The sequence below is a fragment of the Rhamphochromis longiceps genome, linkage group LG11 (assembly GCF_057381845.1).
Source record: "Rhamphochromis longiceps isolate RC_006_pf linkage group LG11, R_longiceps_female_GT1.1, whole genome shotgun sequence".
Lineage (NCBI taxonomy): Eukaryota > Metazoa > Chordata > Actinopteri > Cichliformes > Cichlidae > Rhamphochromis > Rhamphochromis longiceps.
Genome location: NC_140567.1, coordinates 25751391 through 25774093, shown reverse-complemented (window position 1 = coordinate 25774093; position 22703 = coordinate 25751391). Strand labels below are relative to the sequence as shown.

The 22703-nt window shown below is 43.5% G+C and overlaps 1 protein-coding gene across 4 annotated transcripts in view; it reads right to left on the bottom strand.

Moving 5' to 3' along the window:
* ddr1 (discoidin domain receptor tyrosine kinase 1) overlaps positions 1 to 22703 on the bottom strand; it is a 51742-nt gene that overhangs the window by 2085 nt on the left and 26954 nt on the right. The window contains exons 4-19 of one of the 4 annotated variants that reach the window (XM_085423312.1): positions 20061 to 20136; positions 18914 to 19066; positions 17950 to 18097; positions 16729 to 16831; positions 15576 to 15762; positions 12324 to 12573; positions 10587 to 10742; positions 9930 to 9992; positions 8660 to 8826; positions 7468 to 7675; positions 6452 to 6571; positions 3304 to 3605; positions 3088 to 3215; positions 1965 to 2162; positions 1595 to 1862; positions 716 to 865 (exon numbers count right to left, since the gene is read on the bottom strand). In XM_085423312.1, the coding sequence (XP_085279438.1) occupies positions 716 to 865; positions 1595 to 1862; positions 1965 to 2162; positions 3088 to 3215; positions 3304 to 3605; positions 6452 to 6571; positions 7468 to 7675; positions 8660 to 8826; positions 9930 to 9992; positions 10587 to 10742; positions 12324 to 12573; positions 15576 to 15762; positions 16729 to 16831; positions 17950 to 18097; positions 18914 to 19066; positions 20061 to 20136 (2677 nt within the window). The remainder of the gene's footprint in view (positions 1 to 715; positions 866 to 1594; positions 1863 to 1964; positions 2163 to 3087; positions 3216 to 3303; positions 3606 to 6451; positions 6572 to 7467; positions 7676 to 8659; positions 8827 to 9929; positions 9993 to 10586; positions 10743 to 12323; positions 12574 to 15575; positions 15763 to 16728; positions 16832 to 17949; positions 18098 to 18913; positions 19067 to 20060; positions 20137 to 22703) is intronic. The other 3 variants (XM_085423313.1, XM_085423315.1, XM_085423314.1) reach the window with 3 other exon arrangements.

Here is a 22703-nt window from a genome sequence, read left to right as displayed (position 1 = left end):
GGATCCAAGCTGAATTTCAGTTCTGTAAAAGCCAGCGCTGTAGCATCAGCAAACGCATGTTTTGTTTATTTAAAATCCTCCATCAATCCTTTCATCATCTTATCCACTTATCCAAAGTCAGGTTGTGATGGCAGTATCCTAAGCAGGGTATTCCAGGCAACCTTCTCCCCAGCCTCACTTTCCAGTTCCTCCTGGGATATCTGAAGGCATCCACAGGTCAGGCAAGATATGTAATCTCTCCAGCAGGTTCTGGGTTTACCCCAAGGACTCTTCCCAGTTGGGCATTCGTGAAAAACCTCTAAAGGGAGGCGCCCAGGAGGCTTCTTAACCAGATGCTTGAACCACCTCAAGTAGCTCCTTTTGACATGCAGAGCAGATCTACGCTGAGATCCCTCCAGATGTCTGAGCTCCTACCTCTGAGGCTTAGTCCAGCCAGCCCGTGCAGCTTCCTCTGCAGGGTGGCCGTGTTTGCAACCTTACATGAAATCGGTCATTTGATGCAGTTTGTTTGTGCTTTTTTTTTTTTTCCCCAGGTCTGCTCAAATCACGATTAAGTTCACAGTTCGAAAGTGATATTTCAGCATATGATCACTAAACAGTAAAAACATGTTAAAGAGGTGGTTTCACCAGCTGGGATGGTGAATGGGACAAACAGTTAAGAAAAAGGATGGATGCTGTTTTAGTTCGTTTTAGTGTGTTTGCGTTTGAGATGTACCTGTCTGCCCTGGTCTCTGAAGAACTCGCCAGCATTGTCGATGACTTGTTCATCTGTGAGGGTGGAATACGGCTGCTCCTGACAAACGCTCAGCATCTCCCACAGAGTGACTCCGAACGCCCACACGTCGCTCGCCGTGGTGAACTTACCCTGTGATCAGACACCAACACACACCGACGCAGTCACCTTCGTTATCATAAACTCCATTACTGTAAAAGTAATCACATTGTATCATCTATGCTCAGCTTGTGGATCTGTTCTTTAAAATTTACTGACGGGATATTTGAGACATTTCACAGTTGGCCGGTAATTTCCTGTTTCTATTTTGGCTAAACTTTATGCTCTGTTACTGGTGTTTCCCCAAGGTGGACAGCGAAGCACTGTCCTGTGTGTAAGGGAGGTGGACCTACACGCACATCTGTACGGCTACCTTTCTGTGATCATTCATTGCCTCGAAAAACCGGCCTGTTATCATCATTAAGTTAATTTAACCCAAAAAGCCAGAAAATTCGAATTTCTTGAATTTATATTGAACGCTCTGATGAATAAATTAAATATCAGTTTCCATATATAAGTTTTAATGTATCTCACTGTAGCACTGCATGTGTTTGATTGTATAAATTCAGGGGGAAAAAACCCCATGTACACTGATGATGTCGAGGCCTCAAAAATTCCTGAATCTAATATGATTCACTTGCCGCCACATGACTGCATGTGTATGATGCATATAGGAAACATTAGGAAACTGAAGCCCCATAACTGCAAGTCAAACTGTGAACCACTGCAGTCAAATGTGGTCTAAGAAACTGCATAAAAAGAACAGTCATCTCCACGTTTGTTAATTAATCCAATATAAAGACAACATTCCTGTGCTCTCACCATGAGTATGCACTCCCAGGCCATCCAGCGTATTGGCAGCACGGCCCTGCCCTGGATCCTGTAGTAGTCTCCAGCGTACAAGTTCCTGCTCATGCCGAAGTCTGCGATCTTGATGTGACGCTCACCGCCTTGGTCCTCTCCGCTCTCGCCCCTCTCACCCCCAACCAGACAGTTACGTGTGGCCAGATCTCGGTGCACGAAGTTAAGCGAGGAGAGGAACTTCATTCCTGACGCAATCTGGCTGGCCATGGAAATGAGCGCTGGGTAACTGGAGGGAGGAAATTACAGATGGAAGAAAATAAAAACTGTTGCTTTGTGTGCGTCTGTGTGTGCTTTTAAGTATGTGTGTACATTTGTTCGCATGTCCTACCTGATGGTTGGCGTATTGTGTGAAGGTCCAGTTTTGTCCAGAAGCACTCGTTGGGACAAATACTGGTTCAAGTCTCCACACTCCATGTATTCGGTGACCATGCAGAGCGGATCACTGCTCACACACACTCCCAGCAGCCTGATTATGTTCGGGTCCTTCAAGCGAGACAGGATCTTCACCTCTTTCAGGAAGTCGTTCCTGTCGAGGTGAGAAGAAGTTGTTACATCAGAGATAAAAAAAAAAGAGAAACAATTCCTTCTCAGGCTTACTGTTAAAAAAAAAAAAAGCATACTTAAATATTTATCAAACAACATGTTTAATGTTAACTCTGGGTAAAGTGAGGAGGTTGCCGACCCCCTGTGGTCAATAATCAACACCTCCAGCCTGCAGCTCCTTGTGGCTTTCCACACTTTTCACTTCATTGATTTGTTTTTGCTGCTCAATATGTTTGTGTAGCTCTGGCTCTCACTAACCTCAAATATAAATCTGTGGGAAGATGTTCCCTGAACATAAGCTCACACGTGCTGATTTAATCTGCTCAGAGCAAAACTCCGGGAGAGCCGGAGTAAAGAAGCAGCAGGTGAAGGGAGTCAAACACCTACAAGTCTACAGACACCCAGAAACCTCATCTAGTTTGTGCACATATGGCCAAAAAAAACCTACAATTAGTTCCAAGACAGAAACATGTCATTAGAGGTCACAGACAGGGAGAGATGTCTGCACAGTGATAGGCATCAAATAAGCAGTTGAATTCTCTTAATTAACTTTTGATCCACAGAGATCAGAGAGAGAAGCAGGAATTTATTGTAGAGGCAGTAATCAGCTCGCTGTCACCAGCGAGTGGCTTGTGAGTGATTTGTACATGAAAACAAGGTTTGCTTTACAAAAATGGCAACAAACTTCTACTAAAGGTTAACACTTCAAATAAAACAGAGAACCTGAGAATATCCAATGATTTGTTTTCAAATGACCACTAAATACTCCTTGATAATTAAGAAACTTATTAGGTTCAAGGACCTCAGGAGGAAGCGTGAAAGACAAGTTAGGGTGGGATAACAGAAAGAACAATTGTGAATCACACTGAAGCCAGAGTCCAGGCTGAGGCACATATGATGCTACAGACCTGGCGTTCTTGGAGGCGTCTGGGCGCAGTATCTTCACAGCTACCAGAAGGGGGCGACCTTTTCTCACATTGAAGGGGAACTCCAGTGTAGGAAGGTCCTGAGGGCTCTCGATTTCACACAGGTGTACCTTTCACCCAAAAAATGAAAAAGGCAGGCACTGTTAAAGCACACTCACCCTTCTACCCACTGGAGTTACTTTTCATCTCATTTCTCACCTCTCCAAACTGCCCCTCCCCGAGCTTCTCCTTGAAGATGAGACACTGGCGCGGCAGCTCTGGAAGCGGGGCAGCATCAGCTCCGGGGCTTGAAGAGGCCAAGGCCGGAACAGCGTAGGTGTTGTTGCCACTGACACCTTGCAAGCTCACGATGTCTGCCTCTGCATAGTGGGGGACGCTGGGGGGCATCGGGGGAGACACGGGCGGAGAGAGAGAAGGGTAAGGAGGGGACCCGGGGTAGGGAGGAGGCTCATCCTGTGCTGGGGGGAAACCTTTCTCCATGTCAAAGTCCAGACCACAAGCTGAAGAGAGGAGGAAGATGCAGAGAGGCTGGATGAGACTGAGAAACTACTGTGAGAGAAGAAATGTGTAATCAAATACATTTTAAAAACAGAGCTGTCTCTAAACAGTTTGGGAATTATTGTTGTGAAGGGATGGATTGGATCATTTGAGACTTGTTCAATAACGTTCAGCACATCTACTAGAAGAGTAAAACAGGCAAACTGAGTGAAATCACACACAAAAGGTGTTTTGACCTCACAAATTCACCGTTGTAAATGAGCAAATGATGGGCCCACACAGCTGTGCAGTCATTCATCTGCCTGGACGCTGAGCTAAAGGAAGAATAACTCAGAAACTGTCATCCAACAGAAATTCCAGCGCACACTGGGGATCTCTAGATCGTCTTAATTTATTAAGAGTCATCAGCAATCACAAATTTGTGAGCTCGTTTCTCACTGCGGTTGTGTCTGGTATGCTCATTCACACAACGCAGTGATGGCAGGGGAGACTTTTGCTTAAGCGGACACACTGAATCACCCCCATAAGAAATAAATCACGGAGGTCTGTGACGTGAAAGGCGTGAAGGTGCTGTCAAAATCAGTGACACGCTCCTGACTGAAGGCTAAACTTTCTTACTTAAAAAACCCCAAAACCCTTTCATGTATTGCACAGCATCGGTCTATTCTGCTTAGATTTAAACCTAATTAAAATGTGCTGCTGCGCTTACTAATAGAATTTAAACAGCTCTGAAATATTTAATTTAACAAGGGGTAACTTTACATTCAACACAAACTCCTCTCATGAGGTTTCAACAGTTCATAAAAGTCAAACACTTGCGGGGAGTGTGGCCTTTGAATACTAAGTTGTTATATTTTTGTTAAAATAATAATGGGAACGATAAGAGACTTTTTAGTCCGCTTCAAGCTGAGCACCCACGGCCCCATGAATATTAATTATGTTTTAAACAACTGCTTAAATTCAGCATTTTGGACTTTATAATAATTAATGACAATTAAGTAAAAATTAAAATAAGCCACGTTGCAGTTCTGTACAGCTGTGATTGATTGCAAACAGCAGCATGCTAACAGGCTCACAGCGGCAGGACTAACATGTTAATTTTAAACAGGTAGCAAAACACAACGTGCACACGAGACTGGTCAAGATTAGTTTTACCGATTTTTGGCCATGAACCAAATTATTAGACAAATTAAAATTGTGACCAGATGACGTGAAGCGAAGGCATCACCGCATTTAGCCGTCGAGGCTAGTTTTATTGCGGTCCGTCCAATAATTAATGATTCAATCAAACCCACAAATGTGGAAGTCAATGGTGGGAACTGTGGAAGAGTCCAGGAACGACTGCAGACGTGGCGCCAGGATTACGATCCAGGACTGAGCCTTGTAATTAATTATTAATTCAGTGTTTTTAATAATGCTGCTTCTATTTATTAAAAACAGATAGACGTAAAGTTAAGAAAACAATGCTGTGATTTTTATTCTGCTGTGGATTGTGAAGACCAATGTAGGCTGACATTTAATTAAGCACCAAGTAGAGAAACAGAAAGACAGAAACTAGTGGGTGAGGTAGAAAAAATGCACATTGTTCTATTCAAACTTTGCTTTTGTGAAATGTCATTTGAAATTTTGAAAATAATAATTCACATTTTCTCTAATTTTGTCTCTAATACCACTTAGTACACAGCAACAAAAATTGTGACCTACTCAGAAGTAAGACGCTTAGAATTATTCGTCTGATAAAGTTTGTCACAATACTTCTTGTGATTTATGTCTTGTATACATTTGTCCTCTGATGTATTTTCTTTTTCTGTAAAATGAAGTTAAAAATGCAAGCTCACTAACAACAGTGAGCATAAATATTTGCAAACCAGCAAACAACACTGCTTGATCAATCACATGACGGTGACTCACTGCATTCAGCCATGCAGAGATGGTCAAGAGACCTGCTGAAGTTCAAACAGAGCATCATAATGAGGAAGAAATGTGATTTAACTGACTTTGAATGTGACACGGATGCTGGTGGCTGGTCTGAGTATTACAGAAGCTGCTGATCTGCTGGGATTTTCACACACAACCATTTCTGGGTTTACAGAGAATGAGCTCGAAGAGAGAAAATATCCAGTGACTCCTTTTTGAAGTCAGAGGTAAGAGGAGACTGGCCAGACTGCTTCAAGCTGATAGGAAGGCAAGAATAACTCAAATAACCACTCGTTATAAGCGAGGAGCATCTCTGAATGAAGAATGAAGAGAGAAGAGCATCTCTGAATGCACAACATTTTAAACCTTGAAGCAGATGGGCTACAGCAAAAAGACCACACTGGGTGCCAGTAGGGCACTTCTGAAGGCATAAAAAGGTGCAAACCTAATAAATTGGTCAGTAACTTAATTTCTCTTCATAAATAAAAGCTTTGAGTTGCTCAGTCACTCAGTGAAAGGTACAAACTACAGGGGGGGACCATCCAGTTGATCATTACAGCCATGCTGCTTAGTGCATCTAGCAGCAGCATGACTGCTAGTGTGACAGCTATGCTTTCAGCTTGGCTCAGCTCGCTGCAAGCTTTATAAAAAGAAAAAAGTCTGAGTCTGTTAGTCAGTGAACACTTTTAGAATTACCCAAGAGCCAAACCATCCCTTCAAACAAGCAATGAGTAATGTGAGTGGTGAGTGAATGAGAAATGAGTGGAGAGGTCAGACACATGCAAAATACACTAATTCTATGTAGGAAGAAATGTTTGTGTCTCGACTGCGACAGCACATCTGCCGTCTCGACTCAGGTAGTCACAGATGGATAGGTAGGTAATGAAGCAGGGGCCCCTCTTGACTGTTGGCCCAGTCTGAGGTCTCTTACCCTGGGGCACATTGAGGCTCTTTTCCCGAACCTGTGTGGAGCTGGGGACGACTAATGCTCTCGAGCCTTTTCTGTGATCTGGTAGGAGCAGGTAATGGGCTGGGTTGTTTAACAGCAAGGCTGGGAGTGCACACACACACACACACACACACACACACACACACACACACACACACACACAAAAGAGGATGCACGGGGCGAGGTGGGGTATACACAGGCACCACAAAGTGGATCGTACAACGCACAGAAAGTGGCACAAAGTACAAACACAGCAAAACAAAATACCAATGATTAGCATGACAATGTTAGCATATCCATCATAATAAAAGGGATGAGGTGGGGTTGCGCTGGCACATGGAGCACAGAACAAAAGTGCATTGCAAAAACAGGCAAGTTAACGTAACTCAGGCAACAATCAAACATAACAAGAACCAGTGGATAAAATAATGTTTCTGTTACTCGTGTTATTTCAAATTCACACAGGCGCCTAGTAAAGATGGCATGCCGACCTCCTGCGGTACAATGCAAGCAAAGGAATGCCTTTTATTTCTTTACTCGTCTTTTCCCCCCTCCCTTGTTGCTTTTCTTCCCTTTTCCCAGAACAATAGCTCTTTTGTGCCCCCTCTGTGCTGTGCATCTTCATGGAGGCCCTCTCCCTGGCAGGGTGTTTAGTTTGATTTACTTTAGCATGGTGGAACGTGTTGTAAAACTATTGTTTTCTTGACATTCATGCCACATTTTTTCCCCCGTCTCCAAATGTGTTTGCTTTCTGATATGATCAACAAAGCAATCCGTATAAACCACATACATTATTGTAGAAATTTACACACTGTACATGTGGAAGAGTGCATCGTTTCCAAGCCAGCTGCAAGTGGCTGATCAATCTTTGTCACCACATGTTTAGCATCAATCAAAACTAAGAGTGATTTCTTTGGATTGAGCAGCTACAACAGAAATCTTTAACCCCTCAATGAATCAAACATTTCCATCCATATCCTACATAACTGAATAGGTACCTGTGCTGTCTCTGTGATCTCGGGGCCGGAGCAGGGCGCTGGGCTCCTGATACTCCCCTTCTGCCTCTCTGTCGTGGTCTCGGTCATCTGGAAAAGTGTGGATGCGCTGGTAGCGACTCGAGTAGCTGTGGGTGTTGTTGATGACCACGTTGTCTGAGGGGACCGAAAGGTGAACCCGCAGCTCATCGCTGGACAGACTGCCTTGGGCCTGGGGAGGGCAGAGTATTCAGGCAATATAAATGCACCATCTGAGTCTCCGGAGCAGATGTGTGATCAAACCGTGAAAACGGGCACTGATCGTTACACAATTAGCAATAAATGATTCCCACTACACATCCAGATGGAAATGCAGAGTGTCTCTGCCAAAAGACTGGCAGTTGTTATCTCAGGATGCCATCAATCACTTAAAATTGGGTAAAAGGAACAGCTCAGGCTAATCACATTTCTCGCTTAGAGCCATTTATTCAGCAGAAAGTAGTTCCCCTTGAATCTGTTAACAGCAAAATTACCGTTTACCATTTTCGGTTCTCTAGAAAATTATCGTAATTTTTGAGGTTTTCAAGGCTTTCTGCAAAAGTAAACAAACATGTTTTAGCTGGAACGAGCGTGGGAAAAAACAAAAGTTTCAAAAGTTCGGCTAATAAAATCAGGACTATGTTTAAGAAGAAAAAGCCCACACTGCTCATTATGAGTATATAATGAGTTGGCTTTTCTGTAGAGCTGCTCATTTGAAGTATTACTATACTCGTGCACTAAAAGTATCCCACAGTGCACACATACTTTAAAATGGGCTGGATGTGGTGACCCTAAACCCTCCCTTACTTATACTGCAACACACCTGGGTTACTGGGGGCTTCCCATGATGCACTGAGTGTTTCCTTTTCACTTTCTGCATGTTTATACACCACTCTGCATTTAATCATTAGTCATTATTAACCTCTGTATCTCTTCCACGGTGTACCTTTGTCCTGTATCATCGTCATGTTGGAAAGTTTAACTGACTACACAGTAACCTACATAAAATTCCCAAAACAGGGAATAGGGGAACTGTGAACGAATGACTGACTTTGGATACAACCCAAGATCGGATGAATATAAACCACTTGGGATAAATAAGAAAATGTTTCATGAGCTGATCCTCCATGAGCGCCAGTTTAAAAAGGAATGCCATGTGACCCGAGTCTGGACCCACCTTTCCCAGTAACTTTTTCCAGTACTGCCTCCAAAGAATGACAACTATCACAGCCAGGAGCAGAAGGATGATGCCCACCAGGCAGCCAATCAGAATGGCTGTATTGCTGCTGTCGTCTTTAGCCACGGGAAGCCCCGCCCTTGGAGTAACAGCAGCAAACGCCGGCCCTGGAGAAGGCAAATAGAGGATGAAATGTTAGCATGTTTCCTTGATTTCCTAAAAGTTGCATGCGGGTCTGACGTCATGTCTATCGATCACCATGCAACACCGGGGTCTTCGTGTGTGGGTGTTTGTGAGAGACCGCACGCTGGTCTGAGTTAATGCTCTGGTCAGACTGCGAGGATTTGCTCTTTCGGCACAGTCACGCTCTCACTGAGGTCGCGGTTTCATCAGGCTTACAAAGCATCTGATAGGGATTGCCTGTGTGAGAATGCATTTAGTATGCCCGCTCATACCAGAGAGCTTCTCAGAGCCCGCTGCTGTGAGAACAGTATGTCAACACTGTTTGGCTTTATGCAGCGCTTTAAAGTCAACTATTAATCAGAATCAAGCAGCTATTTCTTCTCCTTTGAAGGTCAAATGTGGCGTGTAATTTGAAAGATGAATGAAAGTGTTTCCTCGGTACAGTTTAGTGTAAACTTTTGCCCATAAACAAACTCTTACAGGCAACAGAGAAACTCATGCAATATGGTGCATAATGCATTTCCGTAGATGTGCGCACATAAATGCATATCATCAACAAACACACACCTGCGCCCACGCTAATGCGCGCACATTTACCATCAATTGATACATTACAATGTCAGAGCAGAAGACGGCCCCTTTCTGTCTGTCACTTCAATACCATGCGGGTAATAAATAAACCCAAACAAAGCCCTTCAACCGCAGCCAGTAACGAGGACAAAGCAGCATACACGCCACAGAAAACCATTTCCAGCTTTCTAAAAAGCCTGTTATTGTCTAGCTGTGGAGACTAGAGCCAGTTCCCGAAAAACATGCAGTTTGTGAGACCACAGGAAGCCCAGTTGTTATTCATACATAAATAAATTTTACTATAGCTCGGTTAGTGTTTTCTCCTCCAGCTGTATATCTTCAAACCCAGGGGAGAGAGCCCGGTGCCAAAGACTGCCCCTGTAATCCTTCTCCCATTATACTTCATACTCTCTACCGAGCAATGGGACAGTTTTAAGATGTTGGAGGAGGGCCAGAGTGGATGGAGTTAGCTTCCCCACCCCTCTGATCGTCCCCTCTTCTCTTTTTTTCCTCTCACCTGAAAGCGTCCAGTTACCAGTGGTGTCCATCATGACAGCGGTGGTGGTGGTGGTGGGGGGTTCTGGAGGAGCGAGGGATGGACAAAGGAGGAAGGCATGAGAAGAAAAGTGATGGAGACTCAGAAGAGAGTGATGAGCAGAGGAAAAAAAAGTCCTGGAAAGCAGAATTCTGCCTTTTTTCTTTTACTCCGATACAGCAATCTTTAAAGTTATTAAAAAAAACCCATAATGAAACAATTGACCTTTAATTTTAAGCCTGATTTCTCCTTTAAATACAACACACTGTGTTAGATAAGGATCGGGCACAGAGGTTCAGGCAAAGAAATTTCAGAGCTCGTGATGACGACAGAGGCCAGTCAAACACGTGCCTCCTTTGGCGCTGCATGCCTCTGGATCTGCTTCATACGCATGACACAGATGCACTGCCAACATGCTTACACTCATGGCAACTGGAAAATAAGAGATAGGAGATGATAGAGAGATCAGGGGAATTAGAGATGTGGTAGAGCGCAGCATGGACCACGGAGGGGTAAATGAAAGAGCACGGCAGGTGATAAAAGGAGACAACAGAGAAGGAATGGTAAGTGGAAAGAGTGAGAGGGGAGATAAATGTTGGGGTGATGAGCAGAGGGATAGAGGGGAAGCGCAGGACTCACCAGTAGGCCCGGTAGTGGAATTGAAGGCACCGCGGCTCGATGTGGGAGCAGAGGAGGTGACATTAACAGGAGGAGGAGAAGATGATTTGGTGCCAGGAATCTTGGGAATATTTGGAGGAAATAAATCAGTGTCTGTGACATCCTCCTCAAACGGCTCTGAATAACCAAAAAGAGACAGAGGGGAGGGGGAGAAGTCAATTTAATGAAAATAAATCATGTTTTATGTGTTTAGAGGGTTTTGTGTGACGCAGCACACCTTCTGGTAGCCCTCAGCTGTGAGGAAACAGTGACTGTGGTCACAGCTGGTTGTTATTCCAGAGAAAGCCAATTCATTTCATTGGATTTAATTACCTTGTTTTTGACTGGGAACTGATCCTTTCCTTATCGATTAGCATGACTGATTGTGTTAGCTCACTAACCCTCGGCAGGTAATCAAATAACATACTCTGCTTTGTTTGCACAACACAGCCAGCATCTCGGTCTTGTAGCTCACGTATGACTAAATGTTAATGCAGGAGTCGACCGGGGAGCTGGAAGGAGTTCGGTTTGTGAAAGTTGACAGCAGAGGAGCTCTGAGCATACTCTCAGCTGCTGAATGCAGAATGAATGAGCGCCGAATGTTTATATGGACCCCCTAATGTGAGAGATAGACTGTAGACATACGTGATTAGAGGGTGTAAGGAACATCTGACTCTGAAATTACCTCTAAGCCAGCAATGCTAGCCCGGTGGATAGTTGAGTAACAGGTTATCAACCAGGCCGACCGCTTTGTGATGCCAGATGTGAGCCAGCTCTAACTAACACAGCATACAGCTGCATTTGTCGGTAGTTTTGTGAATAAAGTCCGTTACAGACTTCGTGCGACCTTTCTTTACGTGTCAGACGTTTGAACCAAACCTCATTTGGTCATTTATCACCAGTGTGGCTCGAGTCCAGCAGCAAGACGTGTCAGGCCACTGCTGGGTCCACTGATCTGAGCCACCTGAGTTTGGTGAGATAACTCGGCTGATTCTTATCCAACTACACCTGACAGTGTTTTTAACTAGAAAAGACAGCTTAATTAGTCACAGTAATCTGAAGCTGAGAGCAGAGGAGTCCTCTATCCGACTTTGACTCAGATAGGCATGAAACTCATCTTTCTCTGTTCGCCTTCATGCTGCGCCTGATTGTTGGAACCTAGACACAGATAATGAAGACAACAGATGGAGGGAAAATAGTCACTTTTTTAAAAATAGTGTTTTAGATCAGGTAGAAAAGAATGAACGCTAATTATGTTCACAGATGGGCTGCTTTGGGTTTTTAAAATTCTGAATAGGAAAGTACTGATAATGTCTCAGAGAATAGCATGATTTTTCTGTTCATGTCCAAAAGAGGACTCTCAAATGCTGAACATGTTGATCAGTTAAAAGGCTGAAAGCTTCACTCTAAAAGCCACAGCAGCTCCACTTTACTTAAATTTTACACTGAACACCTGAGGAAAGCTAATTGCTGTAGCATGGATGAAAATCCAAACTCTCACAGGTCGGTATTTTTTGGCTTTTTGTTTTGGTGCCATCTATATTTAGCCTTTCCCTAGACAAAGCTAAAACTCAGCTTGACTTCCACGACAGTGCAAGTTGCTAGGATATGTGTGATGTAAGCGCCTAGCGTCTATAGAAGCAATAACCGCCTGCCAGAGTGGCTAAAATACACATCTCACAGATGAAAAAAATGGACAAACTCAATTCTGTTTCCTACCAGAGAGGAAAGATATCTCGCTGATGAGCAGCCAACGGTCGGCAAAGTAGAATTTGCAGCGGAGGATCTGAGCCGGCCGGCCGCCCAGTGGGAGAGAGATGGGTCGTGACGAGGGGTCTTTTAGATCCTCGAGGGGCACAGGCAAGGTGAGGGCAGGAGAGGACCATGGCTGGAGGATGCCAGGCTTAAAAAGGCACTCCACTTTGCTGAAAACTCTGACACCCTGTGTGTGACGGTTATTACTGTGCACCTAGAGGAAGGAGAAAATTGTGTGAGTGCAGAGAAGCAAAAAAAGAAAGAAAAAGTTGCAATCAGTTACAAAATCTTTTCACTACCTATAGCTCATGGAAATATCTGGAAAACCTTTAGACCTTTGTCATTCATTATCCGCGGAAAGGCAGGAAGAGATTAAATTAACGCACAAAATTAATGACACATTCTCTTTCTGTTGAGCCATAATTGCTTTGGCACGACTTAGAGCAGAGCCGGGCTGCAAATTAACAAAATTAGAACACAGGAGGAGAGAAGGAGGGTAGAAGAAAAGAAAGTGTATGACAGAAGAGAAGAGAATAGAGGATATATCTTCTCTGTTTTACAAGCAGGGAAAGGCCAAAGACGGAAGAATCCATAAAAGCTGAATTAATATACGAGGAGTCGTTGTGGCTGGAAGCGGAAAGAGGAGCTTGACAAGAAGAGACGAGGATGTGGGGGAAGATGGAGGTTAGTCAATTGAGGTCAAAAGTATAGATCTAAGAGACTGAAAATTAAGAACGAGATAGAAAAAAAAATCCCCTCTTAGAGAGCAGAGGCTGTTCTGACAGGTTAGCTGTAAACCTTACACACTGAAAGGCCAGCTGCTCTAACCTAATCCACGTGTTAAGTCTCTCTCACACACACACGGCGTGCAAGTGTTTCTGTTTGGAAAGGGGACAAAATGGGGTGTGTGGGTATGCACTGGAAGCTGGTGGTAGAGGTAGAGCTCTGATAAGTCAACAGAAATAAGGAAATTTACTACTCCTTCAGGGAATGCAGCTGCAAAAGCTTAATGTAAGACACACGTTAAGAAATCAAGGGATATATTTGTCTACGTCCACATGCACGGGCAAAAATCTTGGACAAAAAGGCCCAAAGAACAGAACAGAAACTTTAGAAAATGTGTAAGAAGTGCAGGTTATGGCTGACAAAATGTCAAAGGGCAGATTTCTCTTATTAAACACAGTTTGAGGAAGTGCGGTCTTCAGAGACGAGTCAAGCCAGAATCAGGTTCAGGTTCCCTCTCCTTGTTTATTTGACCTGTGTGTCTGACATATCCGCTCGGGCAGGCTAGTGTAACGCTGCGTGTCAGTTGAGGTTAGTGTATGAAAACGACTGGGGAAAAGGCAAGAAAAACAGGATAAGCGTAGGAAAAACACCACGAATACCGCTGGGAGAGATTTTTAAAAGGTAACAGAGGTAAACTGTGGAAAAACACGTGGAAAAAGAAAATAAAGATTCAAAAAATGTTCAGTCACTGTCAGGAGATTTTAGAGTAATTACTTGTGCCCTTTTTAAGGCATGCAGGCTGTTCAATCCACAGAGATGTATATGGTGCTTCTCACCCAAACCGACATTCCAGTCCGCGTCCAATGAGACAACACAGTTATAATTCAAACTGGGTTGCTTCACACCATTATCCCCCTCATTGCTCCACAAACTAACCCCAAAAGCCGCACAGACGCACAAACAGACTGTGATGCAATTTGGTGGCTCCCAGAGAGACGAGCACTGATGCACTGTCCCATCATAAACAATGGCACATTCAAACTAATTAAATGGCTGCAGAGCTATTCCAGTAAAAATGTTGCTTCCTGACGCTGCAGATAAAGGAACTTAGTGCTGTTTAAAAAGAGAGACACACAGACACATAACGGTGCTGATGGAGTTCGTTTTAGGGCCCGAGCTGCTTGGAGACAAAGGAATTTCTAAGCAGTTTCATCAGATGGAGAAATGGGACATGATTGTTTTGGGCTAATGAGATAATTAATCAACCAAAACAATGTATTAATTACAAATACTTCTTTGTCAAGTCAATGGCCTGTTCATAACACAGGAAGACAGGAAGACAGACACAGAGCAGTTAACAAAAGTTAACATTTTTGTGCCTTCGAGAAGCTGGACGCATCGAGGTGCTTCGAACGTTCAGACTGTAGCCCATAAAAAAGAAAGTTTGATTCGACTGCTGTCTGGTTTTCTCAACTTAAGTTTTGGAGGGTTTTTTTGGCAGACAGTTAGAAAAAAAGATCTTCATTTTAAGCTGAAAAGGATGATATGCATCAAAGACGCCCCATTTACTGAGCCGTGCTTTGAAATGTATCACACAGACAAAGAGACTCCTGTTGGATGGAAACTGTGGAGGGTTTAACTGCCAAAAAAATAAATATCAACTACATAAATACATTTATATGATCTTAAATGCACCAATCAATTTAACTGTTATATATAGAGAGAAATCTCAGTTTTAATAAGCTCCTGTGTTCCTTTCCCTCCTGGTACTGATTGCCCTGTTTATACATGTATGATTTTTCCTTTGTATTTTCCCTCATATTTATTCCCCAAAATGTATTTATTTTTGTGTTCGTTCTTTATGCATTTCTGCTTATAAAGGGGGGATTATTCAAAGTGTAACTGCACCAGCCAGAACAAAGCTATTCGTTTTCTACCAGCGGGAATACACGCAAAGAAAAAAACAATACAAAAATAAATCCATAAATAAATGAGTATTTCTTAAATTAATATTAATACATGGACGTGTGAATAAACAGGGGAGAGCAGGAGGAAGTAAATGGAAACCATTTATGCCACATTTTCTTTAATAAGTCAAGGTCTATGTTCAATTTTAAACTGTAAAAATGTAGATTTTAATGATATTTACCGACTCTTTCTTTCATTTACTATGGCAGTTTCACATCTCCATGAACAAAGTCCTGCCATGTCCTCTTAACCATTCACCCAAAACAAAAACACAGGAAATGCACTGAAATGTGACCTGATATGAGATTATCTCAACACATGAAAAACTGGTTTGCGATAAAATGAGTGACGATTTCTAAAGATGATCATTCTTACAAGGTGGATCTCCTCCAAGGCACAGACCATTGACTATCGCTTTTAGCCGCAACGGCATCTCTGATTTACACTATCTGCAGAGGTAACAACGCCCTGCACAGATTTATACACGCACTACTGCACACAAGCACAACTTCGAGTGCCTACCTGCATGTGGTGGAAGACTCGTGGTTTCTCAAAGTGGAACTCAATATCCACGCTGCCTTGCCCGAGGGATTCCCGGCTCCAGCCCAGGTAGTCATACCCAGGCCACACCCTCAACTCCTTAGTCTTTGTAAAGTCGTCTCCTCCCAGGACACCGTCACACAGCTGACCAAGCCCTCCAAACTGTATCCTGCACACAAACAAGCAACAGGTAGCTGTAGCTAAAGAGGTAGTGCAAAGTGTTGAAGTGTCCTCGGGCACTTATTGCATTGCTACTGAACCCCAAATTGGCTTTTGTGCGCACCAGAGGTTAAAAGAAAAAAGAGAGAGAGAAAAAGTGTATAATGGCACAGAATAAAGCACCAATTGTGTGTCTGAGTGTGGCTTTTAGAGCTCAGTAAGAAAAGAAAGTGCTTTGTAAGGACCCGTACATTTACCATTTAAAGCAGAAATAAAGCTGTGTGCACGAGGATGCACACACACTAACACAAGTTCAAACACAAACCTTAACCCCACTTCGTTTTCCCCCTACAAACACACACCTCAGCAAACAGCAAACACTAAGCAACAGAACTGGATCCCCAAACAGTTCCCCCCACTGCCGACCATATGAGCCCTCGCCCGTGCGTTTTGCTACGGGAGCGTCTGGATTACATCAAAAGTGCTACATCACTGGCTAACAAAACATTTCAGCCCCATTAAGCGCACAGCCCACGCAAGGGTGGACACCACCCCCATTTCCCCCCCTCCATGGCTCCCTACCAAAAACCTCACGGCCAGGAAACATGCCTCAAATCCCCGAACAACTAAAGAAAATAATGTCATTCCCTTTCGATTAGGCCGACTGGATAAACCTCATGAGAGGATTTGGCTTCAGAGCTAGCAGATGTGATAAGCACAGTTTTTGTTACTCCATTGATGAAGTCACAAATATCATCATGATAGCGCTTCACCCCACATTTCTGGGTGTCACTAATGTGGTGTGAATTGTTGTCATGATCATATTTCACATTTGCCGCTGCAGTGCCGTGATTTATAAACGAGGCCATGCCTGCACATTTCCATTAAAGCGAAATCCAGGCGTTTATGGAAATCCAGCATACTTGTGCATAAAAATGAAAATGGAAAAGATGCTCGGAGCAGATGTACGTCTTACCCTTGTTCCGTGCTCCCATCATAGGTGGAGTCGTTGAGATACACAGACATGCCGGGCAGCTTCATGACATGACCCACTGGAGCTGTGTAAGCCTTCAACCCATCTGAAACACGGCAAGACGGGAAGAAATATTAGTCGAGAGGTCCTTGAAACAAGCATTTTTTTTTTCCCGTTTTCATTGTGAGTAGTTCAACATGTACAGAGCCAACAGAAATCCCAGCTGCAGGGAAGAACTGCTACAGCTGGATTTCAAGCAGTAAAACAAACTAAAAGGCCAGCTTCTCGGGCCTGCTTGGCCCAGTCACCATCCACCAGCGGAACTCGAGCCTCCTTGCCTCTAATGTACACCTAATCAGCCCACTCCCTGAGAACAGAGGTGACGTCAGTAACGCTGACTCCAGCCCGGTGCTTTGCTACCCAAAATAAACACAATTCTTCACATAACATATGTGCAGCAAACCCTGATTGCACATAAACATGTGTCTTTAGATGTGAGTATTTGCAGGTACCGGTGTGCGAGTGCTTGAGAGCCAAGCAGGTCCAAAGTTAAAGCTAAGGAATAATAATGGGGTGACATTGTGCTGCCTCTCTAAAATCTGATATGGAATGAAATAAAAGGTCAAATATGTATAATTTGACCTTTTATTTCATTCCATATCAGACTTTAGAGAGGCAGCATTACATTGTGTAGATTCTGCATAATCTCCAGCCCGTAGGAAAAACGAAAAGGGAAAAGAGCCGAAAGCCACATTCAAGCATATTTCAGAGGGATGGTGTCCCTGAAGACACAGACCGGGAACTGGTCTTTTAGTGCCAGTGGCAGTTGTGATTTACTGACAACCCAGTGAGCGTCTGAGGGAGGTGGGTGGGGCAGGATAGGAGACATAAATACTCAGTGAGTCAGTGTTGTGCTTCAGCAAACATGGAGACCAACACCATTCATCAATATGGGGCTTCTTTTATTTGGCCAAATCCCACAAAGGCTGTAAATTTGAATGCCTCAATTCGATGTATGGAATGCATGGAAAAAAAACAACCCACACACTTGTGATCATTACCATCTGATACAGGATCAAATCTGGGACGACAGCCAGCTAAGCCATCTTCACCATATGAAATATTTTATCTAAACTGGAGGGCACGCATCGCCTAGCACAGACAAAACGAGTGTTCGTAAAATCGGGGACGTTGTCCATCAAATCCACGCTCATACACACTCACCGTTCCAAAGGCAGCCATAGAGCTCCACCCGAAGACAAACGCTCATAACCCGGTCGGCGAGGGGGTAGAATCGCACCATGCGAGCCACAATGGGAGGTCCGAGGTCTTTCAGCACAACATCATAGGTGTTCTCATTACCAGACACCACCTAGGGGAGAGCAGTTCAAATATTCAATCACACAGCATGTTGTTCGCCTCTGCTAATAACTGTAAGGTTGAATAAATCCACACCTTAAGGCGCCCAGATTTTATTCAGTGCATTTTCTGAATTTGTTAATCCAAGAGGAGCTGAAATGAACCGACTGAACTTTTTCTTTAATACATAAAGGTGCAAAGAATGATTGATTTGAGAGGTTAGAGCCGCAGGCTGTTTTTAGATGAAACACATTAACGCAAAAAAAATTACTTCGGTTTGCAGTTTCTCAATATTTGTTGTGTGTCAATATAAGGTCCAGAATAGTAAATGCAAGTGAGAGCCAAACAGTGTAACCTTCCTTAAACATTTTGTTGTCGGAGTTTGTAATTCCCAAGCTGCCATGTAAGAGTGGTACAAAACACAGAGTACCATGTATCACCAAATCAAATATTCAACAGATGCAATAATAGAGGCTTTAAAAGAATATAAACTCTGCACATGCATTCGTTGCATTGTTCAGCCGGAAGCTTGGCTTAGTTCCAAACTGCTCAACTTCACAATGAATAATAAGTAAATCAAATGCAAATGAATTATACAGATAGCTGTGATTAACACTTCATTTATACTCAACAGCCCCAGGATATTAAGTCGTATCCTATCAATAATGGAGTCGCCCTCAGCAGTATGTTTCTTGTGTTGACACCCCACTTGCTCATTTAATGACATTTAAACTGTTATTTCGCTCCATTTGTTTACCAGGCGTGACAGAAACAGAGGGATCCAGTTCATTTGTAATCAAGGCGAGGACGTGAGAAAAATCCCACTTACATCTTGGCCCCAGCGGTCCTTCCAGGTGATCCATTTCTCTCCATCTCGGGAATAGCGGAGCCGGTAACTGCGTGCAAATTCCTGACCGTGCCCATCAGCGTGGCGACCTTGAGTGCCGACCAGAGCCAGGAAGTGGAGTCTGCGCAGGTCAATCTACAGATGACAGATGATCATAACGTATGTCACTCAGAAAGCTGGAAATGCCAACAAGATTTAAAAGTACTGGGATGCTTCCAAACTCACCTACATTTACTCATATTGTTCAATTTCAATATATTTTAGGACTTATTTTCATATGCTAACGATAGTCTAAAAAGTGTGTGCTCAGAATGCAAAGAGCTGATCTGGGAGGATATCGATGACCTTGATGTAGAGAAAAGATGATTAGCGCGGTCTAGACTGACAAATATGTGTTCTTGTAGGATTACAGTTAAGAGCTTCTTCACCACTGCAATTTCAATGATTTTTAAAGATAGAAAGGAGAACTCATGAAGAGCATAAAGAGATCTTATCTGTCTTTCAGTATCTACTAAAAGCTGGGAGTGACACACGCATGCATTAGGAGAAGAAAAAGGAAAACAGCGACCCTGCTTCTGCCCAGATGTAACAAACACAACGACTGGTAAAATAAAATCCTATCTTTGTTGCACTTTTTGCACAACTGTAACAAACATCCATCCACCCGATTTCTTAACCTTTGGAGTCTATCCTAACTGTGATGGGTGAGATGCTGTGTATGGCCCGGACGGATCACCAGTCCATCACAGGGACTAACACAGAGAGAAAGGCAACCTTCGCATTCACATTCATTCATGTTTGTAGCTGTGGGAGGAAACCAGAGTTCCTGGAAGCAGAAAAAAAACCGCACATGCACAAGGAGAAAACGCAGACTCCACATTTTTTTTCCTAAATGTTTAAACAGTATATTTGCACTTTATTATTATGCCCAACGAAACCTTATAGCTTCTGTAAAACCACCTCAAAGTAAAAATCTGTCTGAATTATTGAACAGACTTTTATAACGGTTACAAATGCACTCACACCTCGTTAATCATTAAATATCAATCAATACCTTTCACCAAACCAGCAGCCGTAGTGAGCAATAAGTGCACCTGCATATCAGAGCAGAAAAAGATGAGCATCCCACCTGAAGGTACTCTGATCCGCTGGGGAACACGGATCCTAATGGACACCACGCTCCGTCCCCCTCTCCAGTACTCAACCTGAGAAAGAGACGGAGATAGAGAGAGATGATAATGTCAGATAACAGTAAAGGAAAACAAACTGCAAGTTGTTTAAAGCGAAAACACAAATCGTAAGCTCACGAAATCCCAGTCCCACACGCAAACACTCGCACGCAGATAGAAACATGACTACCGGCAGACTGCATCAAATCCCCGAGTGCCGGCAGTGTGCAGAGGTACAAGTGAGAATTCAGCACAAACAGTCCAGTCCTCCACCAGCACAAATTGGATTTTACAGCAGCCAAACATTCACATATAAATATGACAACACTCTCTGAAAAAGAGAGAAAGATGCATAAAAACTGGAAATGGCTAAAGACAGAGAGACTGAGAAAACCTGCAGAGCCCTGTTATTACTGTATATTGATTTTTAGTTGATGTTGAATCTGTTTTTAATTTCACTTTAGGGTCCAGAGTGAATTTCCTGCTTTCAGTGTTTAAAAATGTTGGTTTCAGTTTTTATATATAGTTTTTATATGCATATATATTTATGTATTTTGCATTAGAGTTTGTTTATTTGTCTAGAATGTGGTTTCAGTTTTCAAAAGTCTAGTTTTTATCTTGAAATGTTTCTGCGCACTCCGTTTAGTTTAGTTAACCAACCTCATGGAAAAAGCAGAGAACACAAGCGGCTCATGAAGAGAGGAAACGAGATGAAAGGAGCAGAGTGAAAATTACCGGCTCCTCCACATTCTTCAAACCTCACAACAAGATCTGTGTGGTGTCGAGCGTCAGGACCAATCTTTGCTCGCAGGCCTGCCACGACCACACACGCACCAAAGGTTTTCACTCAGCCCAAACCCTAACCCTGAGAAGAAAAGTTCATAGCAGCACCGCGGAGCAGCCGCACGACGACCACAAATTTGGCTGTGTGCGACTCCGACTCGTACCGAGGAGCTTTGGAACAGACGCCAGGCCACAACCGCGCTCTGACCACCGTGGGGCTTCTCTCAAAATGAAAGCTGCTGCTCAGACCACCAAAACAAATCACTGGATCAACTCTGTCGCACTGACAGCCATGCTTGGACTTTAATCACTCCCGTTCTCCCCTCAGCGGGTGAGATCATGCTGCTGGGAACCACAAGATGATATCAACACATTAGGGCTCCACCAAGTGTCCTCTAATGGAGAGAGGATGAGGAGGGAGAGCTAGCGTGCACCAGCCAGCATGGATAACATTACAGAACAGCGCTCTGCCAAGTAACTCATTTTTCTCCCGTCTCACTGTGTGTCTGTCTTTTGATTCCTCCCTAAATACCAGCCAACTCTTCATTCGTCTCCCATTGTTCACAGCTCACTCATTCCCTCCATCATTTCCTCTCTCACTCCAACCAATAAGCTGGTATTCCACTGGCCAAGAGTAATCACCTACCAGCTCTGCATCTCTCCCTCCACACACCACCCTCCCTCAAAAACCCTGCTTTCAGATTAATTTCCCCCCTACCTTTCAGCACGCCATTGCAGCGATCCACCTCACACTTATTTTATTTATTTATTTATTTTAATCTTCATGTCCGCTGCTCTCTCTGTTTTCTCTCTTTTTGGATCTCCCTGATGTGCCTTAAAAAGAGGCTGCACTAATAATCATTTCCACATGGTTAGACGCTCTGCCAAGAGACCCAACCCAGCAAGCTGATGGAGGCAAGTGAACCCAAACACACACATGCACGATCCCACAGATTACACGTGGCGGTAACATGTTGCAGACCTTACAGCCAGACAGATAAGGTGGTGATCTAATTACCAAGTAGGTTTTAAGAAGACACACACAAACTATCATCTTCCACCTTAATCTAATAAACCTGCTAAAAATTACTTTAGCACGGTGCCAACAGACTGAAAATAAGACAGCACATCAGCCTGGCATGAGCACTGGAATATCTCATTCCTGTGGAAGAGAGATCGCTTCAATTTTGCTCAGCAAGTTTAAATACAACAGCAGCTCTTTTACAGAGTATGACAAGTGGCCAGCGTGACATCTTGACTCCTGAAAGAGATGATAACGCAGCCTGATAATTGGGCCCAATTACCATTTTGCTGTACTTAAAGACTGTATACGATTCGCTGAACAAATCAGAAATGTGGGCGGCAATTCAGATGGGCGCTACAAGGCTATTAAATCCGCCCTATCAAGTAGAAACCAGCTGAGATCCCAGTCGGTGCTGCTATTCAAAGAGGTGATTATGTTTTCTTTATAGGAAGCTTTCTCCCGTGGCTGGCTTGGAAAGAAAAAGCAACCCAATTTTAGAAGCACCACACCTGTGGTTTTGCGTGCGTCAATCCATTACACCTCACATCAACCCTAATCATTCTGCTCTCAAACCATCCATTAGCATTTTTCCCTACTTTCCCTACTTCCAGGCGTCTAATTGTTCTTTTTGATCTCAATACAGTGTGAAAATCAAATCGCACGCTCTGAGAAGTTATTCGAGTTACGTAATCCGTCACAGCGAACATCAAGTCTGTATTCATTTTGTCACTGTTACACTTTCACTGCATGGTGATGTCTGCTGTCTGAGCTGTATTATCTCACCACATCAAAGCGG